Raw genomic sequence first — 26,133 nt, forward strand, 5'->3', positions numbered from 1 at the left:
AAACGAAGTTAACTTAAATCATCAACGACTATAACAGAAATTTCATCTCTCTACACGGTGGGTAACGGATTAGATATAGCCTCGGTAATAACAATTGCTTTCTTCATAATAGCTAGGGGACCCGGCTTTTATTAACACGAGTAGCAGATTGAAGTCAAAGTTCATTTAATTTTTGAATTCGGCTTCATTATAATTACACTTGGTGCCCATTTGTCAAACAGCGACCGTCAAGGCAATACACAATATGGGCTGTCCGTCTGAGCAAATATTGACTACTCGTAGTACGTTTTTTTCTGGCCATGATACTTTTTTCACACTTTACAGCTTCTTAAAGATAAGGCTGACAGACGCCTTATCTCTGAACGCGGTATCGTTCAAAACGAATAGGTTTAAAAAACATAACTGGAAGGACGCTGTTCACTGGGCCTTAGATATTTTCTAGAGACGCCTTTTCAACTATAGAGAAACACATTTATACAGCAAACTCACAAGGACATACGCACACACACGTACGCAGGGTACATAATTTAATGTAACGCGATGATTATGTTCCCATCTACATATCGATTCATCAATTCATTAATTGATGCTCCGCATAGGGATCGTTAATTTTGAAAAGTCATTCACTCATAGCAGCCGTTCGTCGTTCAAGCCTCTCCCTGAGAGCTCTTAAACTTTGTCGCTGCGATCTAATTTCATCATCGTTGTAGCGTTTCTCTCGTTATCCCCTTCATCACCCTCCTTCTCCTCTTCCCCCTCCTGCTCCGCTGTTACCGAACCCCCCGAACAAATCAACGAGTTCAAGCGAGTAGTGGCCACGGTCGCATCGTCGTCTCGGGCATATCAGCCACTAGTGGCTGGTCGTCTAGGGGTTGTCATTGCTTGCTTTCCCTGGAACTGTGAAATACCGAGCTGCCTCGCGGGTGCAATTGCTCGCTCTATTCGAGCGACTTCTTGATCTACAGCGCAGAGCAGGCACGATCATGATCCTCATGGTGACGATGATGATGTCGGCGGTGTTTCGTCGCTGATGTCCTGTGCCGCGCTCACCGATCGCTGCTCTGCCTATCATTGTAGAGTGCGACAGAGCAGCCGGGGCAGAGGGCTATTTTAATGAGCCCATAAAGGCGCGGCCCTGGATCGCAGTAAGTGACAGCTTGTGTTTACTTTATGAATAAGAGTGAACGATCGAGGTGCAGCGGTAACACGAACAACGAAGGAGGCTATCCGCTATGGCCGCTTCCGCTCTTAAACCCAGGCGCTGTTACATAAAGTGCCTGCCTTTGCTTTAAAGCTATCAACAATTCAGCTCGACGATTACGAGTATGACTACGAGATAGCAACTATTGAAATTTGACTTTGCGCGGGCTTGTGCAAAAGGCAAGACAAGGAAAGGAGTCGAGCAATCATTGTTATCATTGCCCAAGCTGCGAACGTGCGTGACTGCATGCTTGAGTATTTATTTGTGTGGTCCTTATTACGTTCACGGCGTATGTTACAACATACTTCTACATTGCAAACAGGACAAAGCGTGTCCTGAATGACGAAACGATCTGCGGTCTATATGCTGGTCGTGTTTCTCTATGAACTGAATAGTTATTTATGATATTAATCGTATCATGCCCAATCTAATAGTTTATATTGACTTGAAACACGCATTTTCAAGTGCGAAAGCCATTAGATTAACTGGGTGCTATCTGTTAAGCAGGTTATAACGAGCACTTTTAGTGACTGGTTGATTTCCTACACGTGTTGTTCGATACGGAAATATAATACGCATGATGCACGACGGCGACGTGTTTACGACGTACGCTGTCGTGCATACACAAAGGCGATTTAGTTCTGCTCTATCCATCCACTCGTTCATTCGTTGCTTCAAGTGGTGTAGTGCACAGAAACGAACGATATAAAGCCATTGTAGTGAAGAATGACTCAATGCGCGGTGATAGCGAAATGTGGCGGTTAACAGTGACCTTTGGAAACAACAATTTTTTGCTGAGTCGTCGCGACCATTCTGTCACTCGCTCATAAGCACGCTCTCGTATGAACATATGGCACTCCATGCGTCCCATCCAGTGGGCCTTAATAGTAGGCGCATGTAGGCAACAATCCACCCCCAACCAACGTAGCCGCTCAAAGCCCTGTTGCCCTGTCTCTTGTGTATGCGAGGCAAACTGCTGCGCGATCTGGTCCGGTCTAGCGCCGTTCCGCTGTGAATGCAAGTGGAGGGAACGTGGCTGTCTGCTCGATGAATAGTTACACTTTACTAGTATTATTATTAGTGAGCAGAGCAACAGAAGCTGGACGGCTGCTCGCCTGCGTCAGCCACTTTGATGGTTTTGGAGGGAAACAAGAACGAAGCGAGCAACGAAAAGCGCTCTGTCGCAGAAGAAGTACAGACAAGCTGAATCTAGCCCGTTGTAGCGCATCACCATAATATTGTCGAGACGCCATCGACAAAGACCGGTGCGACTACAATTGCCACAATCGCCGTCGCTGCCAGCCCGTTTCATCCCCTTCAAACAAAACCCCCAGCCTTCTCATCCCGCTCTACTCGACAGCCCTGATGCCATCGTCGATGATGATAAGGTTGACAATAAGCCTTGTGTAGAGACGATGATGTTAAGCGGCACGATGATACCTGCATACACACATTCATACATACATGATGTACATGCACCTCTCCAAACCTCTTGTTGCTCGTGCTCGTTTAACGGTACGGCCACATAGTGGCGCCGATAACAACTACAACAGCATCCATATCGTAATAGAGTGAATGAGGCAGAACGTACAAGGGACTGAACGCTGCTTGTTGTATGGGCACCGCTTATTTTAGACATATCGCGGCTGATCATATGGTTTATCGCGTTCCGACAAAGAATGGGGGGGACGTTATGAGCTAGTTGTCGACAAGCAGTTATGGCGCATCTTTATTGTTTTTACTCTGCTATTGGTTGTCGCCGTCCCTTCTGTTGTTGCTGGAGCGCGAATCATTTACGACTGACGCAAAGACAGCCCTAGGTAACCATCTATAAAATTTCGACCAGTCTCACCTCGCCCTATAATTGTAAGCGAATCACGATCCGAGGAAAATCTCAATAGCACACATTCTCAGAGTTTTAAAAACTGAACCACTATATAATCTACTATTCTTAGACGTCGTCTGCTGCGACTTAAACGTCGTCGATATGGCTTGAGTCAGGCGTCATCAGCAGATAGTTATCGGATCGTAATAAAGTATTAACCGGTGATCCGAAATTCGCCATTAACCAATGTGCAATTATGTGGGCAGATGCTTTCTTCAGGATTTGTTATTGTTGCATTGTATAAAATGGCGAACGATTTTAGCGCTCCTTTACGTAAAAACATTGAGTTAGGCAGTAGCACTAACGACGCTTACTGGGACTTAGTAAATAATAGTATTTTAATTTTCTAGTAATTTCAATTGTCAAGGCTTTTTTTAATGGAAATTTCAGAATCAATTCTAAGGATTACTTTCGTTATTATTAAAGCTATTTTAAATCTTTAACTTTATTACTGATTGACACCCCCGTATCGACTTAGCAGTTAAATCGTGTCTTCCAAGACAGCTGGGAAACCGTGTGAACTGATGGTAAGCCAATGTAAAAGTAATATACGGTAATAGTAACGCCCTTGTTTGATCGTTTGTTTTTTTATCACCGTATAACACATCTGTACAAAACGATACAGAGTCGTCAATCATTATTAGCCGTTGCTACACATCCATCTGCTATACCTTTTGCTTATTACTATTCTGAGAATACTTATTGTTCCTTGGCTCCGATATACAGACATATCGTACATACGTTCATATACGTTTATATATGTAATTTTTTTTTTTTAATGTTACTTGCAGCATGTCATCCGTCCCACAATCGTAATTGCTCTTCCCGAGTTTTAGTCGCTATAGAGAGGCGGTGTCTGTCGCCGAAGAAGAACTTCGGGTCGTCCTACATTTGGTCACCGAGATGTAGTGGCATGTGGGGTGGTTTTGGCAACTCAAATGGCGATGTAGCGGTGTTTTAGCTATTGCCACCTGATGGTAGGTGGGCGGACCCACAAGCTGCGGCCAGCGGGACAGATCGCCGTTTCAGGGTCTCCCTAATATTACTTGTTATCCTCCTTGCTGTGGCCCGTTGTTGTTGGGGCAGCAAACAAGATGGCGGAGTCAAAGAGTCGCGAGGCGAATGTAAAGGACAAAAATGAGCGCGTACTCACCATCCATGTCGTGCTTTGGTTTGTCCGATACGGTCGGAATCGGTCCTCAGACAATAATTGCTATAATAATAACAAGTGTGTGTATGTCTGTGTGTACTATAATGGTGTTCTGCTCTTGGTCGCACCGGTCGCCCTGCTTAGCCCTACCCGCTGGCCGTGTTGCTGATGGTCTAGTTCTCGCGAAGCCTGGCCTTTTTCCTTCTTTCCATACTCGATGTTTCCCGTATGACGGTAGTAATAACAAACCGTAGGTCATCGCCCATGTGCTCCGCAGCTCGATTGGTTTTGTGCCTCTCGACTTGCTTAGTTCGCCGACGATATCCGGATGGATATGATAGTATCTTTTATGAACGCCAGCCCAACCTGTCCCCGATTTCTTTGATGGTGGGCTCTACCGAATGGCTGCTGGGCACCATGTGGCTTTATGCGGTTTTCCTGGACGACATGGTTCATGCCGTGCCTTCACTCTTCTTCGGCACTCCGACTGAAGATAGATGTGATGTCGAAGAGGACTGGTTCCGCGTTTGAGCCCACCGTCGTAATCGTCGGTACTGTGCAATGCAGTAGCAGTGATCTCCGCCTCCCTGTGAGTACTCTTCCTCCCTGTTCTGCTCCCTTTGAGGTGAAAGCGTGAGGTGGCAGCTGGATGTGACAATGACGAACGCGCTCACTTACCTCAATCCTGACCAAGTCAACTGGAGGACGATGGTATGGTGGCAGGATCTGCTTGTGTTAGAAGCTAGCACTTGCGGCTTGCGTCGTGTGCTGTTGGTCGCAAAAGTGGGCGCTGGCGCAGCGACGGTGGCGGCGGCCGCCGCGCCCACGTTGCAAGTGGAACCGTCGGTGACCAAGAGATAGTTGTGGCGAAGCATAGCCAGCCAGGTAATCTGTTGCCGCTAAAAAAGAAGCCAGAAACAGCCGATGGTGGCCGCTGCAAAAACCAGATTTCTGAGTGGGATACAGAGACTGCAGTTTCCACTACGGCCTCTACACTCAGACGACAAAACTTTGTCTCACCATTCAGACAGCAGTGGTCACCGGTCACGTTGCGTCCCCGGTCGTCGATCTTCTATCTCATATGTATGGAGATGTTGCCACGAAACGATCACATATCGTATAAGGACACAGACGCGCACACACGCGCGTGTCGAGCAAGACGTTCGTACATTAAGACGTCCGCTTAGGGCTAGTTGGCAGCCGGAGGCAATCTGATGGGACTCATCTGACAAAAAATGAAATCCATGCCCTTGTGACTATGGAAATTATGCGAAAGAAGTAATCTCGCTCTCCCGGGCTGCGGAGTTTTTTTTGTATGTGTTTTTATTAAATCTAGCTCGATCTGCGGCGCCAACATATTAAACGGCAAAGGGAAGAAAGGACTACAAGCACTAATCTCAAGGGAGTCATTGGATCAGAAGGAAAATACTGAAAAGCCCATATGGAAGCGGGAACTAGTGGAGACACGTCTGTTATTTGTATTCGCGGGAATTTCCTCTAGCCAGAATATTTGACATGAATTATCATCTATAGAGGGAAATTTAGCACTGGCCATTCCTCATACGTACCGGGCAAATTATTTGCGCTCGACCTCCGTTTGTTAAAGGCCTTCGTTCATATCTAATTTAGATGGACTTTTATCTTCACTCGTTACAAGATCATCTTCACAATCCCTCTAATACTAGACACTTCTACAGGTTGATAATACAATATTGTTCTATGTTTCCTATTGAAACTATGGATAGGCACTGCAGCTCCTTCTGCTGCCCACACTTACATTATTATTTGTATCAGTAGATTGATATAGTTATGAATCAAACTACAGATATTATTATATAAGCTAAATCTCTCTGATATGCGCGCCATGGCAGCTCTGACCTTTAAGGATGAAATCAATTTTCTGTCCTATACTTTTCATAGTGAGAGTCACTGCTTCGTTGATGTCGCCACATCATATATAGCCATGGTTGCATAGAAAAGGCCCCATAGCGCCGAGAGTCCTCTCGAAACGGGAAGAAGACGTTCAGTCGAGCCCTACTTCGCAGCACGCATTCAAGGAGGATTCAAATTTGAATAATGGCGGCCTCTTCGTCGTCACTGGCAGGCATCGTTGGCAGTTCTGATCGTGGCAGCGGACGTGAAGGCATCCCATCTGCGCACCCCTTCAGTGCCGGCTAACTGTTTTTCTCGCTCTCAAATGCGTTAAGGGTGCAGCTCCGTTCTTTGCCTGTAGTGTCGCTCGGCTTCAGTCACCGATACAGAGACGACGACTACTATCGCTATGCGTCCTATCCTTTAGCAGAGACTCACCATAGCTCCACCATAATCGGAGCACCAAAGCCAAAGCGCCGCCAGCACGGTCGGAGGACACATCTGCTGAATTCATAATATCACGCCTCGACGAGCCTCGAGCTCCTTCGATTCGCTGCCGGAGTTCGAGCGACTAGGCCAAATGGCTAGTGGCCTGGCTTCTCGGGCAGAGTATCATAACGAGACAGACGTGACGGTTCTGTTTGCTGCTTTCGGCTTGCTTTTTCTTGAGGCATCCCTTCTTTTATCCCTCCCCCGTTCTGGCGTGCGCTCTCGTTATCTCTAGCTGCCTCTGTACGGAAAAGCGGCATCCGGGTAGGCCGAAAGCCTCGGAAATAGTTGGCTAAAATTTCATCTCACAGAACTTGCCACATCTCTTCCATCGTCTTCGCTGGTCGGCCTTTTTCCTTTGACACCAAGACTGTTTGCTTCACACCAGTCCAGTTTTCTACTCAGTCCGGCTGGTTCAAGAAGCGGCCCAATCCACGGCAAAATAAGAAGAGTCAGGAACACAATCACGAAACCATTAGCCTGGATCACAAACGCTTGTCGCGCAAGTCAGCCAAATGACAGACAGGAAAGCGAAGACGACCACATCACGCCCAACCAATAATGTCTACTTCTAAGGTCGCCCCTTTACCTCAAACTCTGCGATCCACTCGCATCTCATACAAAGATGCGAAATCGTGGGTTTCTCTACCCACCGGGGACAAATATTGCTGTGAACAGCATCGCAGACTGATGTTAGACTTTGTTCTCGGTCACTCACTATAAGATGTCAGCGGGTTTAGTGTTATAAGGGAAATACTTCTTGTTATACTTACCTTATTATTATTTTTTCACAAAAATGTTTGTCAAGCTCGGGTATTTTTATTTGTTCATTTTGCACCAGATTATATATTGCACGATCAGATTATATATTTAGTACTTAGATAATGCACTTCCTTTTTTGCCGTATCGCCAAGATAAATTCAGTTGATAGTATGACGCGGCTTTTTGCCTGTAGCAGGTTAGGTATTGTGCTTATCGCAACGCTCCATCGTGCAATTTAGCTTTGTTCTATATCTTATGCAACTTTTGACAAACGAAGCAACGGTTCTCCGAAAGCATCCGCCCTACTAATCGAATGATCCTACTAATCAAATAGATAGCTTCTTCGTCACTGCTACCTCGGCACTCTTACCAGCCACCTTACGGCGGACGGTTCGTTTTTCGCTGGCATTCGCGCCCGCCGTGAAAGCTGTTCGCGTCCCCGTTGCGCAGTCAGTTTGTCTATGTGTATCTGGGTTTTTGAAAAAGAATACGGGAGAAAGCGGTGTCCACGGCGATTATTCTTGGACCGATTCTTTTGCGGCGGCCGTCTCAGCACCGGTTGGCGCAGAGACGCCCGCTTTGTACATAGGATATCTGAGCTCACTGGCGTGTTTGAGTGTATGTTTTCCACTCCCATTTTTCCGACAAAACAACGACGGGGTGGCGTTTGCTGCTTTGGACGGGTACAGCTCTCTGATAGCGTTCAGTCTTCTCGACAGCACAGGATATCTGTCTATGTTGTTAGTCGGGGAAGGGCGGAGTCTTTCGCTCACAGTGCCCGCCTACTCCATAAGCGCGCCGGCCGGGGCCTGGACGGGGCCGCCGTCGCTTCGAAGAGTTTGGGAGCGACATGGGGAGCAATGAGCCAAATAATAGTTGGGCCCCATGTCTTCCTTTTCCCCTGCCTGGCGCCCTCAAGAGTCCCCCTACCCTTCTCCACCTTCTTCCAACTAGCAACCCCTCTTCTAATATATCCTTCAGCTCCCAATCTTCATGGCGTCGTGCTCCGTACGCCGATAGCTGAGTGGTTGACGCAGTGAGTCTTCGGTGGAGTCCCAGGGGTTAGCACGCACCAAGGAAAGGCGGATGGAGGACCGGAGCCATCATGGGATATCTGAAAGGAGGGTGGGGGACGCTTGCCGATGGTTTCAAGAAAGAACAGGGCTATGCGAAGTTGGGGATTTGGGGAGCGAGCAGGCGGCCGCGAGTTGAGGGCAACGGGAGGACGGGAACTATAGAAACAGCAAGCGCGAAGAGTAGCAGAACATTACTGCTCATATATCCTTTCTGTTACCCTTTTTCTTCGGTTTGCCACCACTTCGAACATTCTTGGTCCGCAAGCTAAACCTGCCAGGATGAAAAAGGAGATTTCTTTGAAGCGAATGGAGAAGGAAAGCGAAATTCCTACATTCGGCGGCGTTGCAACTCACTTGCTCATTGCTGGCCCACTCCAATCGACGGGACAGCGAAGGCAAGCAGTACTGAGTAGTGGTAGGTACTAGTAGTAGAGAGCACGGCAATAACACTGAAGAAGAAAGAGATCCGACGCAAGTGACCCAGCGCTTTCTTGAGTGCTGGTCTGCTGTAGGGCAGGACAGAGAAGCAAGCTGCATAGTAACCAGCTGGCTGCTACTCCGCGTCGAACACGTACAATATATAGGACGAACAGACGAGCAGCCCAGCAATCAAACAGCGCGAGGAGGCGAAAAAGTACAATGAATGAGCGAGAGTCGGCGAATCGTGCCCCACGAGGAGTAAGAAAGCGGCTAGATGACGTCGAGTAGTACTTCGCCGCCGTCGCTTCTACCCCCCGTCGAGCCGCCACGAGCGCGCCGCGTACGCGAATAGTGTGAGGGACGACTGCAGCGTGGATAGGTAAGAGGCGAGCTTCGTTCCGTTCGAATGTATGGGAGCTTTGCAATGAATGTGACTGAGAACGATTTGACCGGCAAACAACATGGAGCTTCCCGGCAACGGTAGCGGCGCGGCACTCAAGCAGCGGCGCTACACGGATTCATATCCTCGCTCAATCACCGATCAAAAGCAACCATTGTTGTGTAGCGCCAATTAGTGAGGTCAGTAGCGACGAAGATGCGAAGTGATATGGTTGTTGCCGAGCGACGACGGCTCGGAAAGGTAGTTGGCCATTACCATTAATCATTCGTTTCACGATGCGCTGTCGTGCAATGGTCTATGAAAAAAAAAACGTGATTAGTAGAACCTATCCGTATTCTTACATTTTAGAGAACAGATACATTTTTTCCACTCAGCATATGGCCATATCGGAGCACCGAGTGGGAGATCTACTATGTTAAATATCTTGCCCCGAGGGGTTTTCAGATACTACCTGGGCATGTAATGAACCGCTGCTTTAAGCCCATCATCATGCGTGTATACATAGCCCGGTCGGCGAAAAAGATAGCTGAAACTGTCCAGTGCTTGCTATTCATTTGTAAGGGTCTGACATCAACAGATGATTGTCATAAATCTGTTTATCATGACGGTGAGTGCAGCGATCGCTATCCTCGAAGTAGGAATGCGGCCATAGATAAGGTGATATTGTCGATATTGTTTATACAAAAACTTTTCACAAACATTGAACATTTCGACAGAACTTGAAGAAAGATTCCCGTCGGCCTGAATGTAAGCCAGGTTGAAAGGAAATGCCACTAATCACTTACCGGAAGATTCAAAGCAACATAATTACTGGTGAAAATTACTGGTCTAATACGGTAGTTAACGGAGAGTGGGTCTAAATCGGACAGGGGCTATATATGTTGCGGCCTTTGTTCTAGCTAGGAAGCGTTTATCTCAACTTTGCCAGTATGCTCTTGAACTTCATTGTTTTGCACACGGCTCGAAAATTGGGTGGATTTTGTTGTAACTAAGTTGAAGTTGCGTAATGCAAATAAGTATTATTTCGCATTTTGTCGAAATTTCATTCATCAGTAAAGGAGTAAGATAAGTCCCTCCATTACAGTGATATTTTTCAAGGAAAATCGGGTTTTATTAGAAGTCATTATATTGACTTATACTACATGACTACCTTGGAAGCTATATGCACCGAGGAAGCATAGGCACGCTAAGTTTACAGAAAAATCTAAGGAATAAATCGTGCAACTTATATATATATATATATATATACGCATCACTACTAAATTGAGTTGCACCATTTACTTCCTTTTTAGATTTTTCCAATATTTTTTCATATAGATTTTTCAAATAGCCATACGAATGAAAAGACCTTTTAAATTAACTTTATATATATACGCATCACAAGTTAATTTAAAAGGTCTCCTCATCCGTATGGTTGTTGTCAGTAAAGCGTCCAAACAAAGTTCAGCGATCTCGTTGGCTTAATGCATCATTTGAACATACTGGTATAGCAGACATTGCGGGTAATCATGAAGCTGAACTACAATCCACCGTGGACAGTGATAAGAAAAGCACGCTTTGGTCTTATCGGCTTCTTATAAGCTTCAGTACGGTCCTATTCGGTCCATTGTTCCTGTTTATTTCTAGAGCCAAATGCAGGACTTGATGTGAATGCGCGGTAAACGAGTTCTAAGCTTTGAGTTTTTTTTTTTCGAACTATTATAAGGTATCGACTTTTTTAGTCAGAACCAAAACAATCCGTTCTACGAACAAAGTATCTTCCGTTACACTTTCTTGAACGGCTGACTTCTTCGTAGTAAATCATTAGGGCGCCATATAGCCCCACGCGTGGCCCGGGTAACACCCCCTAATTGGGCTATACAAGTTAACGACGTAAATGTCTTCGACTGATATTTTGTTAGAAATGAATAAATATAGTGAGTCCGTTTGGGCTACGATAGAGAAGTGTTCTTCACGAATATGCCGGCTTGTTTATTTCTCTTTTGTGACACCAGTTGTCAACGATAGAGGTGAGTAAATTGTGTTGTATTAATGGGTGACCCTGGTAAGTACGTGTAACTTTCAAGTCCACCTCTTTATCTGTATAAAGTTATCTTTTCCTATACTGTATTTAGTTCGTGTTAATTTGCCTGATCTTCTACAATTACGTAAACGAAATCAATGTAAATTGTCAATTTGAAAAATGCCTTTGCCTAATTACCACCGAAAACGTCCATTTTCACAGTATCCCCAATTCGAGCACGAGCATCGAGGTGTTTTTTGTCCTACATTAGGACTTGCTCAGAAAAAGAACAAATCTACTAATTGCTTTATTCAGCTCAGCTGTAGATCTTCATTTAGTGCCTGTAGGAGCCTTTGATAGGGAGGTATACAGGGAATATGCTTAACCGCTAGTAAATCTCATGAAAATGACCACCTGTTTTCGAGCCATATCGTTGTTCAGAGATTAGAGCCTAGAATTTACTGTGTTAAAATGCATTGAATAGTTTGTTGCAATGCCGTATTACAGAGTAGACTTGGCTTTTGTCCTGCCGTTGTTAGCTCGCTCGGAGGTGCATATATCTTGTAATTTTACATACTTGTAAGTATTAAATTGACAAAATGATTCAACGAAAATTTTCTATTAAATAACGTAATAAAAATTGAAGAAAAGTCTAAAAACTTTTCTCTATTTTTTATTCTTAGTCTCTTTCAAGACTGCTTACTATTTTTTACTACTACTATTTATTATGCTCTATAGGGAGTGAAAAAGAGTTTGTATCTTAGAAAAAAATTCTTTAGGTTGCCGCTATGTACAAGGACAGCTAACAATCGTCTAGGACACCACATTGTGCCCTAGTTATTGTGAGCAAATTAGGTGACTGATACGGCGCTCAAGCTGCCTAAGTAGGGTCGATTTGAATCGAGCCAACCCGGCCTTAAAACAATAGTTAGTGACTTTTCAGCGTCTCGATATGTTGACTTTGGGCAAGGTATTTAATCCGGAGGGATCGGTGCTCTTAAAAAGGACATAGCTTCTCTTACCGTTCATACAGAGCTTGCAAGTAGTGGGAACTTGGAATATAAATGCTGTGTTTTTTACTATGCGCCGGCTACAATATTTTGTAAAATTAAAAGACAAACCTTTTTGAGGCTATGATACAAACCGCTTTCTTTAGCTATATTGGCGCGAAGGCTATGTTAACCCAGCTCGCTTTAGTCGTTCGTTTAAGTTTTTGCTGGTGGCGCGTCTTAACCTAGTTACGAAATTTCCATTGTTTAGCCTTTACCCTTGTAGGCCTTTCTGATTCTCTAACTGATTTCACTGTAATCCGATTAGATATAGCTCATGTATTTCGTGTATATGTATATAATTTCGATGGTTCCAGGTATCATTGTGCCTAAAGGCCACTCAGACAACATTTACAGGCAAACACCTGTTTTGCATTTGTGTCCGTATTTAAGGACCAGACAAATTGTAGTGTTTGTTGAGTACAATCGATCGAGACCGTGCATAAAAAGTCTCCACGGTTTCTTCGTAGAATGAACTGGTGCTCCTTAAGCTGTTAACTAATCGCAATGGGTTAAAATGAAAGTGGAAGAACAAGAAGAAGTGTAGAATCCATGATTATAGTTACTTAAGTGCGGGATTTCCTATCGGTAGAAGCAAAAATGTAGACCGATTTCTTTGGAAAGTAAAGAGTTCCTCTCGTTTCAGCTGCGAACTTAACAATCACCATAAAGTGAAGTCGCGTTCAAACGTATCTGTTGCATTTCTGATAGTTTACTTTCTATGTCGATTCACTGACACCCATTTTTCTTTTAAGCAGCGAGCTATTATATAACAAAAATCCTCTTGCGAAGAGAGACACTAGAAGATAGCAACCACCAGTGGTATTTGAAATTAATATCGTATATAATTAATAGCCGCATGGCGTACGTCAACTTCGAAACTGCGAAAATATCGTCAAGGCTTTTTGTGGGTGCGGTTTTAATTGTACCTTCATATCTACGACCGTGTAAATAACAGAAGCATCTGCTACATATCACTGATACTCGTTCTGTAATACCGGCACCTTCACGTAATGATGAGTAATTTTCGAAGTTATTCCTAGCGAAATTTTTCGACGTTGTTCAGTAGAAATCGACGTGTCGTATGACATATTTATTCGAATTCTAACATGTTCAAACGATAAACATGTCTTGAGGAGACCCTTCTAATTGCTTATTTAGGATCCCTTTGAGCACTGCTTTTTTTCTTTTGTTCAATCAAGTGTCGATATACTCTATGACAATGACGTGAATAATATGCGAAAACTGACAACACAGGAGTTCCACGATTACTGCAGGTAGTGACTGAGATAGAGTTTCAGTTCACTGTGCACCCAAAAAGAGAGTGTCTAACTTAGTTCTTTCTAAGACCTTTGTAGGTTCAAATCATATACGGACGCGGCAGGCTCGTACAACTGATGTTCATCGTAGTTATAGATTGGCCTTACCAAAAAAATATATGAAGGTTCGATTACATGCGCGCCGAAAGAACAAAGAGGTTTTTTTACAAGCACATAATTCACCATCAGCTGAAAATGGTATTCTCGCATAATCATTTTCCGACCGTCCGGATTGTTTTGAACGGTTTTCCATGTCGTCTTCGTCTTCATTGTCCACATTTTCACAGTTCTTATGGTATCGTCAGCGTTTGTCATTACGATTGAAGGTCGAATGTTTTATGCCGATCTTTGAATTAGTGCCAATACCCACGTCGGTGGGTAAAAGGAAAGCTCGTCACAAAAAACTGGAGTATGTATATTGTTGACGCACCACTCGCTGCAGAGTGACGCTCGTTATAAAACTTAGCACCAGCAGGTTGGATATGGGTTCTTTGCAGGTGACAGAATTATCCGAACTTATAACATTATCAACTTGTGATTGATGCCTGTCTGTAGTGTTACATATGGGAGCTTCGTTTCAAAACTGGGCCTAAAGATAGACGCGCCAACAGCAGCAAAGGCAAGCTTTTCATCGCGAAAGAGAGCTGGTTTTGTAACGAACTATAAGATATATTTTATATTATATAAAAGGATCCGATTTGCATCGCGCAAAGTATTGTCCATTTTCCTACCAGGTACAAACAGAGAACGAGGATGAATTTTACTTACTATCATTACATTTAATGTCGAGTAATTACTAAATACAAATTTAACCGATCTACCGCATAACCGAACCGGTAAACCCCAGACTACCGGCACCGTCCAGAATTACAGTCAGTCAAATATGTCGACCGCATACGTATTAGGCTATTATAAGCGACTTCGGTGGACTTTAAAGCCAAATAATTTTTTGACTCGTCGAACTAGAATGACGGTTTAATATGTATTAGGGACATTCTCATTTATTTTTTGGACATCTGTCCCAGCGGGCCGGCACTTTCCGGACGGCAATATATCTAGCGTCTGCGTTTCCATGCGTAATCTCCCTATCTACGACCTCGCGATAAGTCGACACATCGAATAAATTTATGATAGGATATGGTTTTCGATCAGTTGCCTTCTCTAGGGCACAGAAAACCCCACAACCGTACGAGGTTAGTTTAAGAGAATAAGGTCGAAATCAACCTTCGATACTTCTTTCCTCAACCCAGAAAGTAATTAAGACTTGGTGATAAAACCTGGAGTTGTACTTAAGCAACTAGCCTGCGTACTCTTGATTGCCGTCACAGCGGTCCATGAAGAAACTCGAGATAGTAGGCAACATTCATTATCTTGTATTTGGCAATCATTTCATACTAGCAGATGTCCTTGATATTCATTGTAAATATTACTATTATTTCACGTTCGAATCTACTCGACACTGCCATAGAACTCTGTCTCTCCTAGGTGGCGCCATATGTTCGTCTGCTTCCTGTCAGCTTAGGAGTAAAGATGGATCATGCCCCATGTAGGCCGACCGTATGTTTTAAGCGAGTTTTTGTCTATTGAAGCTTTATCACTTCACGCAGAATTTTCAACTCGCTTGGAATCAATTTATGCGGGACCTATTTGTTACTCAGCTTTTGCGGTTTGAATATTTAGTTTACAATTCTGTAACATGTTACATGTGAAATGCCAGTTTTGGCCAACAGAGCCCTTGGACTTCAAGCTCTGTCTTCGTGAATAGCCTCCTCAACTGCGGCGATTACCTTCTCGTTGGTCTTAGACACTCTGATGTCCACTGTTGAAATTTTTGCGCCATTCAGATTACTGTGGTTTCACTTAGGGTTTTAGCCTAATGTCTCCATCAACGGTCGACGAACTTTCGCAATCCTGTAGCCATTGAGAAACAAAGACTTTACTGCCGAGCGTTAATTTTGTGAATAAAATATGTTTTTCTTTCTGAACTCATTCCCCCGTGGGGTAACCTCAATTAGTCGTCAATCACATGTTTCTAGGCGACTGGAGTATTTAGCTGTCGAATTTCGTCTGCTAGGGACGCGTATTTCAAAGGCTACGCAATTTCAAGGTCCGCCAGATTCGCTTAGCGTTGAGATAAGTTAGGTAAGCTAATTAGCTTGAGTTAGATAGCTACCACGAAACTGAGACAGAATGCTGAGATGTTAGATATCCATATTGAGGGCAAGTTATTACTTGGAAGTAAATTTATTTTTTTTATTTATAAACTAGTCTTTTAGAAAACTTCTTTAAAGGCCAAAGGATTATTTGAAGGGTTATACTTTATTGATAATACATCGTTTGTAACAGCAGAACTGGATGGGGTTCTATATATGAACATTTAAAATATAATCAGACGCTATGCTACCAATAAATAAATCACAAGCTAATTTAGAAGAAGTTAAACTTATTGGGGAGCAGCAACCCGGATCTCTGATATTCTTAGAGCGAAATAGGAACAAAGCATACCTAATGCGATTTGTTTGGAGAGTCAACTATCTTTTTCGAATACAGGGTAACTTCAATAAGTTGCATAAGAAGTTACACAAGTAGCATTGATTGATAGCGAAAACTGTAATTAAAAACCTAACTGAAGGCCCACGGCGCGGTGGGGAACATTTTGAATATATTACAGAGCGAAAATGTAAAGACAGTGACGCCATTTTGAGTGAGCTCGTCATCAACTGGTAATTAATTCCAGTTTCAGATCAAACGCGAATCTGAGGTCTCATCATGGTGAATCCACTTACCCTCACCGCACAGGCAGACTCATCTAAAATGCTTCAAAACGCGCAACATCTAGCAATATCAATACATAAATATTCATATTTATCTACCATTCAATGCCGTTATTTCAAGCGTTGCGGAAACATCAAACCATAAGCGGAAGCTCCCATATATTTTCTCAAACATCGCAGTAAAAACAACTCGTCAGCAAGCTGCCGATAAATAGCTCAGTCTCCATCCAAAATATAACTTCACTCAGTAAGCTTTCCACGAAGTTTGCTCCTTTATATGTAATTACCGGTTATTATCGTATTAGAAACCGTATTAGAAAGTACTTTAATGGTTAGAAGACACGTTCAGGTGATCGTTTTTCTTCACGAGACAACAACTGAGTAATGACAATAGGAATCACTGAGAAAAACAGAGCACTAACCTTGCGTGTTATGGTGGGCCGCTGCAGCTGCCGCAGCTGCCAGCGCTGCTCCGCGAAACAGTGCAGCTGCTGGATTACTCCAGGCTGCTGGTGCAGCTGGTGATGGAACCAGCAGTCCGCATGCAGCCGCTTGCATCGCTGCACTACATGGGGAAACTGAGGGCTTGGAGAGGATATCATCTATCCGATGTGAGGTACCTGAATTGATGCTGGTCTGAGAACTGTGCTCAAACGTTTTGTCAGATAGTTCTACGGAGGCAGATTTGCTTCCAGAGATATTGTGCTTGAAAGCAGAGATCCGCTCGTGGAAAATGTCTTTGCTAAGAGCTAGCTGGGTGTTAGCGTCTTTACGGTCGCGGCCCTTCGAATCATCTTCATCGTGATCGTGATCATGGTCTTCCTGATCTTGATCAGTTTCATGGTCGGGTTCGCTACTGCCGCGAAAATCGGCGGCAGCAGTCATGTGCATGTGTTGCTTGAAGAAGCCCATTCCCACAGTTTTATCATGAAGCTGGTCAGCGAACGGCTTCTTGTCAACCAGGCCCGAGCCGTCATCGTGAACCTTAAATAAGCCAGCCCCTGACGGATCAAAGGGATTGCCAAAAGTTAAAAACTGGCCCCCATGAGGTCCAAATGGGTTGCCTCCCGCCGATGTCATATGAAGTGCAGAAGCAAGATGCTGACTAGCTTCACTGTGGTTCGAATCCTCGGATGTCACTGATTGTTCTCCAACGGGATTGTGAAGCATATCCAAACTTGAATGCATTGCGTCTAAATCGCCCAGCGCGAAGCGCTGAGTGTTTAGCCTGGTGAACACTTTTTGGTAGACACTTCAACAAGCAATATGCAGCACTTGGTCACACGATGTATGAGAGTAACAATAATAAAAGAGTTAACACGATCTCCACTACAAGCTGACTTTGGCAAGTGACGCCCACGTATCTCTACCATAAATTTAGCCTTGAAATCAATTCTTTGTAATGGCGGTGAAAAATCCTTCTACGATCAGTATCGTATTTTTATAGCATGAATATTACACACAGGCACAACAGTGTACACAGGCAAAGAAATTTACACACTCGGTATCACTCACCCTGAAAGGATATCGGCCTCCTTCGTATTGAAAATGCGCGATCAACGTTTGCCAAGCGTCGATCTCCTCAACATTTCTTGATTACGACACATGTGATCTTGGCACTAACACTTCATTACGGAAATGGTTCCGCTAAGTAAAATTTTGCTTCAATATGTTATGCTGTACCCCGCGTTTGGCAATCCGTGAGTTAGCTGATGATACAGGAGGTTATCGCACTGTTTTTTTTTTTTCTATGTTTAGGTCTGAACGTGGTCCTTGAACGTATCCTGACGTAGTCCTTATAAGCGGGTACCTCTGAAACTGAGGTTTGCTTACAACGAGAGTGAAGGCGTCACCGATCACTTCTTGCAATTACAACAACAACAAGCAATATACGACCAGCGAGCTCTATCGTAGAGCGGCACGTAGAGTGCCAAGCATGCCGAGGACTTCGTTGCTTTGCAATACCGTACGATCTGGCTTTCGCTAGACTGCACTTCGCTAAGGCTCGACGTCTGCTAGTCGTCCACTATCCGTCTAGTGGTGCAGTGCGTTATCTCGTTTTTTCGTCTTCGGTCTTTATTCAACTTCGTGTTCGCCGTAGGCGTCCAGTCCTCCTGTCCCTCTCAGTATAAGTAACGGTGGTAATGCTAGTGCGTGGTACTAATATCGCTAGTCGTCGCGTGCGTGATTTGGCGCGGCTGCTGGAGCGCGTTCGGCCACCATCACGGGGACGACCACTCTCTATTGGCGGGTGCTCAACTACTCCGGGAGCTCGCCTGGTCTCAGATGCTGGTTGCGCTCAGCCTTCGATCTCAATTGCTGGCGCTGCCTTCAAAATAATCTCCCTTCTCCTTGAAGCGAGCGATCAAGCACACAACTCTCAGACAGCGACAGACGACGAGTACAGAAAAAAGCTCTCATGTTATCTAAAAATGATTTGCCGCTTGGCCGAAGGCGGGGCCATAGCATGCCAGCAGCGATTGGCCGGGAGGCGCGGCCGCAACTCGGACCAGGGCGGAGCAAAACTAGATGAGTGAGCCCCGAGCAGGAGCGCCCGACAGGGGGTGAGGGCTCGCGTTCTATCTTTTTGGTCCTGGCCGGTCGTGTAGTCTTATAGCGATGCTGCTGCTGTTGCTGCTGTTGGTAGCGCCGTAACAGCAGCAGCGTCACTTTTGCATTACAACACACAGCGCTGCGCGAGCCCAAGCCCCTTCTCGGCGCGAGCTCCGCCGCGTGAAGCGCAACCGAAAGCCGTCAAGCGAACGGCTGTTCCGTCGCCAACCGTCCGTAGATGTACCGACCACTGAACGAACAAGCCAGCCTCTTTCTCTTCCTTGCTATGTTTGCCTTGAGCACTAAACTAAGAAAGGAACGAAGGCTTCCGGCTAGAAAGCAAGGAACCGGCCGAGCTCTGTCGCTGACAGCATTGCAGCCAGCCGTTAAAGAGCTGGACCACCCATCGTAGCTCGGAGCTTGTCGTTGGCAGCACAGTATACCGTGCCGCCGGGCCCGAGTCGCTATGAAAGAGAAAAATAGTGAAGGGGGACGGCAGGCGGCGAGAACGATATTTTCAGCTAGGACAGAGCGCCCCCCACCGGGCGCTCTCTGGGGGTCTGCCGATAACGGCTGCTGTAGTAGCGACTGCTGTTTCAGTGGGTATTGGGGGTAGTGGCAGCGATGGTAGCAGCGCAGGAAACGCCACCGTTTCCGCGCGCGGCTGACGGCGGCGTCATCGATGCAGACGAAAGTGCACTGGAAACGGCAAACATATGTATGCCATATATTTCCCGGATTGCCTTTCACCTTGGCTACCATTGCACAGCAGTAGAGATACGCTTAGTGGGTTCAGGTTCGAGGAGAAGGAGACGAACAGGAAGAGGAAGTAGAAAGAAGTCTTCAATCTCGAGAAGCAATGACGAAACGGAAAACAGACACGACAAAAGCCAGAAGCAACAACAACAACCACAACAATGACAGCAGCAGCAAGAAGCAACAAATGCAGTAGGTTTTTTTCGCTGCGATCGGCCTGTGAATCACTATTGCTTTCTCCTGGGCCGTCAGTGAAGTTAGGTTGAACTGTAGATGCTGTTGTTGTTGCCCAGACGTCCGTAGGCTAGGCGTTTTTTTATTTGTGTCAAGATCTTCGTTGAAGGGCGATAAGAAGCGCGTATAAAAGTCGAAAGACGGTACAAGGTAACGTATAATTGTACCATATTTAGCTACCACGTTCATTATACAGCACTGAAGTAGATATTCCGAAGAGTGGCTGCGTGCACTCAGAATAAAAATGCACGTACTTTCGAGGTCGACCACTGTTATATTTAAAAAGTAGTGGGTTCAGACAGTTAAAAATCACACTTTTTTGCCTAATTAGCAATTACTAATTAGTCTGCGTTGAAAAAGCTATGCTTTTGTGCGCAAAGCGCAAATAATAATAGTCTCTTCGTTTAAATCTCTCCTGTCTACCGTACTTCATAAAAAAAAAGACGCGATGACAGAGACTGCGCAATTAATGGAAATAGTTTTTCTTTGAACGCTTTATAACATAAGTCTACAATGCATATATTCTTGTATATAAAGCCCACTGTGAAAATTATTGTTATCGTTCAATGAGTCTTTCCGAATCACGTTGCACGTCTTCTTCCATATTGGTCAATTGGAAAAGATCTCGTATTAGTCGCAGGACGTTAATGGCAGTTATACTGCAATGAAATCATATTGAATATCATAGCCTTGTTTTTCGAACCGTTTCTATTGGCTCTTTTCAAATCTTTGAAACTCTTGTGCCCTGTCTTTCATCAATATTGAGACAATAATAGCCAGAAAAAATCTAACAGCGAGTGAAAGCGAGCGTCGTGGATTGGGTCGCACGGCGATGGGTATGAAAAAAACCCAAGGCAAAAGAAAAGAGCCGCCCCTCTTCCTCAATTGGTGACTTCGGCTCAAGGGTTCGCTTCGGCGGGTCGAAAACATCGGCTAATATCAAGGCCAGGCCGTTTGCTAGCAAGTTTGCCCACTTGCCTTTCTTCAAGCGAAGAAATAAACCGGTAGTCCCAGTAAAAGAAGCAGCTGTGCTAGCAAAACCTCTACTTTATTTCATTTTCATCCTGAAACGAGAAAGGATCGACAGATGGGCCTTCGTTCGCTTGCGCCAACGTCCGCTTCATCCGTGTCTGCTGCGTCCGTTCCGTAACTGCTATTCGACGCTATACCCAATCCACGATATATACATTACGCCACTTCTTTCCACTTTTGCCGGCAGCTTTCCACAATTTCAGAGATTGCCCCCGCTTCGCACTCCACCCTTGGCCGTTTTGCCTCGCCGTGCACGCCACTCGCCTCCGTGCTCCGTTCGCTTCTTTTTCTCAACTCGGAACGGTCTTGAGAGAGACTGGCCAACAAGCCCACATGGCTGGTAGCACCATAGCTTGCACCACTACTTTTTCCTCTACCCCCCCCCCACCCCCTACTGCTCGGCAGCTTCCATTGCTCTTGCCGCCCACATAGAAGTATCGGCTCTTTGGTCGAGGGCCTGCTCAAGGGCCCGCGTTCAGAGTTCGTGTTGACTGGTCCTTGCGGTGCTTGCGTCGGGGTGCCACACCGGTTTGTGAAAAAATATTTGTAGCGAAAAGCGTAAGCGGCCAATAGCAAGAAGGAGAGTGGGAAAGCGGTCGAGAACAAAAAACGGAGGATCACACAAGGGCATGCTATTTTACGTACAGCGTGGGTGTGTTCAAGAGCAGCAATGACGGCTTTGTTGGCACGGAAAGAAAAAGGCGCCGGCAAGTGGTAACTCTGCTGCCACGAGAAACAAAGCTTCCAATATTGTCCTTGTCGTCCCTTTTTCAGTCCCTTTCTGCTACAGCAACCATCGTGGCCATCTCTTAGTCCTCTTCATCGTGAAGCTGTGCAAAAAGAGTTCAATCTGAGAGAAGTCTGAGCTTTCTCCTTACCTTCTTTCCGTCTTTCTGCCTCTTTCCCCTGTGCTTATGAGTCTGGGGAGGCGATTATTAGAGTCAACATCTGAAGAAGCAGAATTTAGAAGCGCTGCATTCCTCGAAATTTGCCATGGGTTCACTGTTTCATAGAGTCTATTACCTTCTTTTAGGCGTTCGGCTAAGGGGAATATTTTTCACAAGCCCTTGCAAAAAACGAAACTCTAAACCAGCAAGAAAATAGAAATTTTGGTGGTAGAGAGAGCGTCCAAGGAGCCGAACGGGAACTTAGACAGAACCCAATCAACTAGGAAGGATGAAGCCTATATGAGTCCGAGCAATAAGGCGAGAAGGGATCGATACAGTGAGTCGATAGGCAGACGACTGCATCTGTTTGGGTTCTCGCTTCTTGCGAAGGAAACAACGGAAGTTTGCGCCGCACAGAGTAACGTAACGCAAGCATAGAGTAACGGAAGGTTCGTCAGAGCTTTCACTGTCGCGGCTTCTACAACTGATGGGAGACTGATATGGAGAATGCAATTGAAGCACTCCCCCATTTTCCTTTTGTCCTCATCTGTCACATATGCCCCATTCTTTTTTCTGCTTTCCCTCTCTCATATATTCCCTCGCTCCCTAGAGCCAACTTTGCCCCTTATACATCTAATCCTATATGTATGTATAGGCCAATCCACTTTTAGTCCGGCGGGGCGGCACATGTCACAGCCGCATAACGTAGACTAGGAAGCTTTGCGTGCTAGAAGAAAGCGCCAGGATCGCTCGTGTACTTTCTCCTTCTCTCTTCCCCTGTCTTTGAGCACGATAGCGTCAACAAGCGAAACCGACGACCGCCTTCGTTGGCGCATGTGGGTCCAGGATTAGGCCACTGCCGCGGTAACGGTTACACATCGACGAAGGCCATATGGACCCCATATTATACTCAGGGCAGTAACGAGGTCTACGGCTGCAGGAGTGGAAAGCATAGAGTTAGCAAAGGGAGGTACCAATACATATTCATACGGGATAATGTGCAGGACATTCATTTGACGACCGTTGGAATTGCTGATGGACGAAGATACAAATATGCTCGGTACTCCTAACGAAGGATACGATGCTGGACTATGCCTGATTGGGATAGTGGAACATGGAGCCAGCGTGGCTGTTGTAACTTCCTCCCTGTGTCTGTCTCTAGCACGTTAACACCTCACAACCTGAAGTACAAAGGTCAAAAATAGAACCATGGGATGTGGATGTGAAAGAAGCTGTGAGTATTAAGTAGTACTTAGCAATGACGAATCTACGACGAAGGGAATCGCGCGTCCTATTGTCTGTCCTGCTCCTATCTCGTCCACTGCGTGCAGTATTGTAAAGAGGACGAACAAAAATTCGATCTTGCAGCCTGTCGAGGCCTTTCAAATAGCCATGCAGATGGATAATGAGAACGAAGAAAGGCAGTCGCAGTGACAACGGCTGCAGGCACCGAAGGTACCGCTATTACTGCTACTCCAATTGGCCTTATATGATCCTATGCATTCACTCGACGCCGGCTTTTTGACGTATTGGGGATTTTCGCTAGTTTCATATTAGTATAGGGTGAGTGGCACGAGCGAAACACTTATCTTCGTTTATTGAAGATACTAAGATATTCAAGATACAATCGGGTCGGCGATGGCTGGCCAAATATCAGTATGGCGTTAGTGGACAAATATCAAGAGAAGATTACTTTGAATCTCGGAGAATTTGAAAGAGGCAACATCTGTTTGAAGATTAAAAAATTGACAATTTGAAAAAAATGAAGAACTGTTATATTGAAAAGTACGATTAGAGCAATATCGATGCTGAGAAACAGAATCATTTTCGATAGCTTATATTACGTGGAACCACTCTTCTCCAAATCAACTCACGAATCGTATCGAGCACCGGCTGTTTGCTAACTTGTACAAAACATACACTAATCGACATTGTCTGGTATAGGCAATTTTATTTTTTCTAACATACAAAATATTAAGACGATTTATAGGCTTTTCGAAAATGCACTCTCCAGGACGAGATTTTGCCTGCTGTCAGAAGAGGGCATCCTTCAATAGGGCAAGCGCAGAAGAAGTACCACGCGCAACTATTTTCCTCTTTCGAATTCACAAATAATTGCCACAGGCATGTAAGATATAATGACTGTTTTAAATTGTATTAGGATCCGGGACGATTAAGACTAGTATCATATTCTAGAATTAAACTGAATATACTCGTTGACCAGCGTTGTCGGTGATTTTTTCACACTACGACCCCAACAGGGCACGTTACAAATAGGATAGCAAAAAAAAAAAAAAAACGCCTTAGTAAAATTTTTGCCGCCGCTAACGGACCGTCAGTATTCCTTGAGCTTTGTCCTTCATCCCTGTGACGTGGTATACAACTTTTACTGAGCACTGCCGCCTTAGAAGGGGTCTATAATGAATTTATTCAAAAAACCCGAGCGACTGATTGGTGCACTTTGCTCTAATTTGATACTAAAGATTCGTTCAGTAAACCAAACTACGCAGTTTGAGCGTTATGGGTCCGCCCAACTTTTCGGACGTCACTTATGTGTACAGACAGATGATCGATAAATCGACAATGTGCCGGCTAGTAAAACAAGGATAGATTTACTACATTATTAGTTAAATGTGAAAGAGCATATGGCGTATAAGTCTAGTCTAGTCAATGAAAGAACTGAGACAAGGCAAGAGCCTCGGAAGTTTCTAAACCAGAGGTCGCGGAGTTTCATTCAGGAAAGCGCAACTTCTAACATTCAATACATGCACGAAAGAGTACTTCATCTTAAAGCTTTTTAGACACATCCCTTATGATTAAAAACACTTGCTTTATTATATTATTTAGAATAGGTGAGATGTCTTTCATGTAAATCCATACCTTCTTTAAACTCAAGTATTTAAAAAATCGATCGATGGAAGCGTCGGTGAATTGTGCTGAGCAATGTAACGCAAGCATCTAAACCTTTGCCCGTACCCAAGATACTCTACTATCGTGTTTTCAATGACGATGTCTCTGGCTTCGAGAAGCCTCTTAGAAGAATTACAGTAGTTATACTCAACATACCGACACATCCCATTTCTAATCAAAAGCTTAATGAGCGAAGTGAGGTTTAGCTAGTTGTTTTGCTTATCTTATAAACCTATTCGCGACATGTCTATTAATTTATCGTACGACGTATTTACGTTGCATCTATGAATCGTTTCTCAGTTGTCCCTCACTGACGGCCTGTAATTCAGATTGACTGCCTACCGTACTTTGTTAGCTCTATGCGTTTATGCTGTTATAGTATGTGGCATTTTAGATTCCTTTATTTTGCCCCGGTCGCTCTGAACTTATGGTCGCCTGTGCTTTATTTGAAGTCAACAATGAACGGGTTAGAAGCGTCTGTCTCTCAAGTCATTAGGCACGCGCCATTAGCTCCCTTTTTGTCGCAGTTCCTTCTCTCGCTCGTTCATTCGTTTCTCTTCAGATCTATTACACAGCCTATCAATACAGATGCAGACGATGATTCATGCCTGATTTTATTCATTTTGAAGAGTTTGCGTGCCTCATAAGCGTGGCTGTTTATTCGCCAAGTGAAGTTAGCTATCTTCTCTGTATAAACGTGCATACATACATACATACACATACGACTCCATATAGTAAATAGACAGACATGAAACGACTTTGACCTTTTGTCAGCTCGTTCTGAAAAGTCCAAAAACTCCCTTCTCCTTTTTGAAGACAAGTGCACAACCTGTTTAACACTGATACACTGGTCTTCTGAATTTGCTCAACTAACTGCCATCTATTCTGTTACACTGAGCCTTGAGCTTGCTCTGAGGTCGTTCTCGAGTTCTGTTCTCTGTTCACCTAGTTACCATCGCGTAATCTACTTTAGATTCCATTATTTTGTCAACGACCGTACTTGCTGCTGTAACTGCATATCGATTACACCGTTGCCCGATAGATTATCGCAGACAGCACACTCGTTCTCTTGCGCTGTCTGTGTCCATACCCGTCCATGGGTTCATAAAAACAAATCATAATTAGATTACCGACAATGACACCATTGATGGCCTATCATTGGCCTTTCGCCAGCTAGACATGCACGGGACGACACTGCAAAGGCACTGCTAAACATGGCCTAACCACGCCGACGGATCGTACTTTACTTTGCACAGCCTTAATCTACTTAGGAAGACAGCATGGGACTCTGATCCGGCGAAAACCATCAAATATTACTGATTTTCACCGAAATTTGAGTGTTCTATTTCCATTATATAATAT

The 26,133-nt window shown here is 44.7% G+C and overlaps 1 protein-coding gene across 2 annotated transcripts in view; it reads right to left on the minus strand.

Annotated features, from left to right (window-relative positions):
• The window catches only part of HGTX (HGTX homeodomain transcription factor), a 40,565-nt gene extending 21,790 nt beyond the window's left edge, over positions 1-18,775 (minus strand). For both annotated transcript variants that reach the window (XM_022808639.2, XM_086990479.1), the window contains exon 1: positions 16,822-18,775. In XM_022808639.2, the coding sequence (XP_022664374.1) occupies positions 16,822-17,587 (766 nt within the window). In that variant the 5' untranslated portion in view covers positions 17,588-18,775. The remainder of the gene's footprint in view (positions 1-16,821) is intronic.
• Positions 18,776-26,133: the final 7,358 nt, after the last annotated feature.

The sequence above is a fragment of the Varroa destructor genome, unplaced genomic scaffold (assembly GCF_002443255.2).
Source record: "Varroa destructor unplaced genomic scaffold, Vdes_3.0 BEIS01000005.1, whole genome shotgun sequence".
Lineage (NCBI taxonomy): Eukaryota > Metazoa > Arthropoda > Arachnida > Mesostigmata > Varroidae > Varroa > Varroa destructor.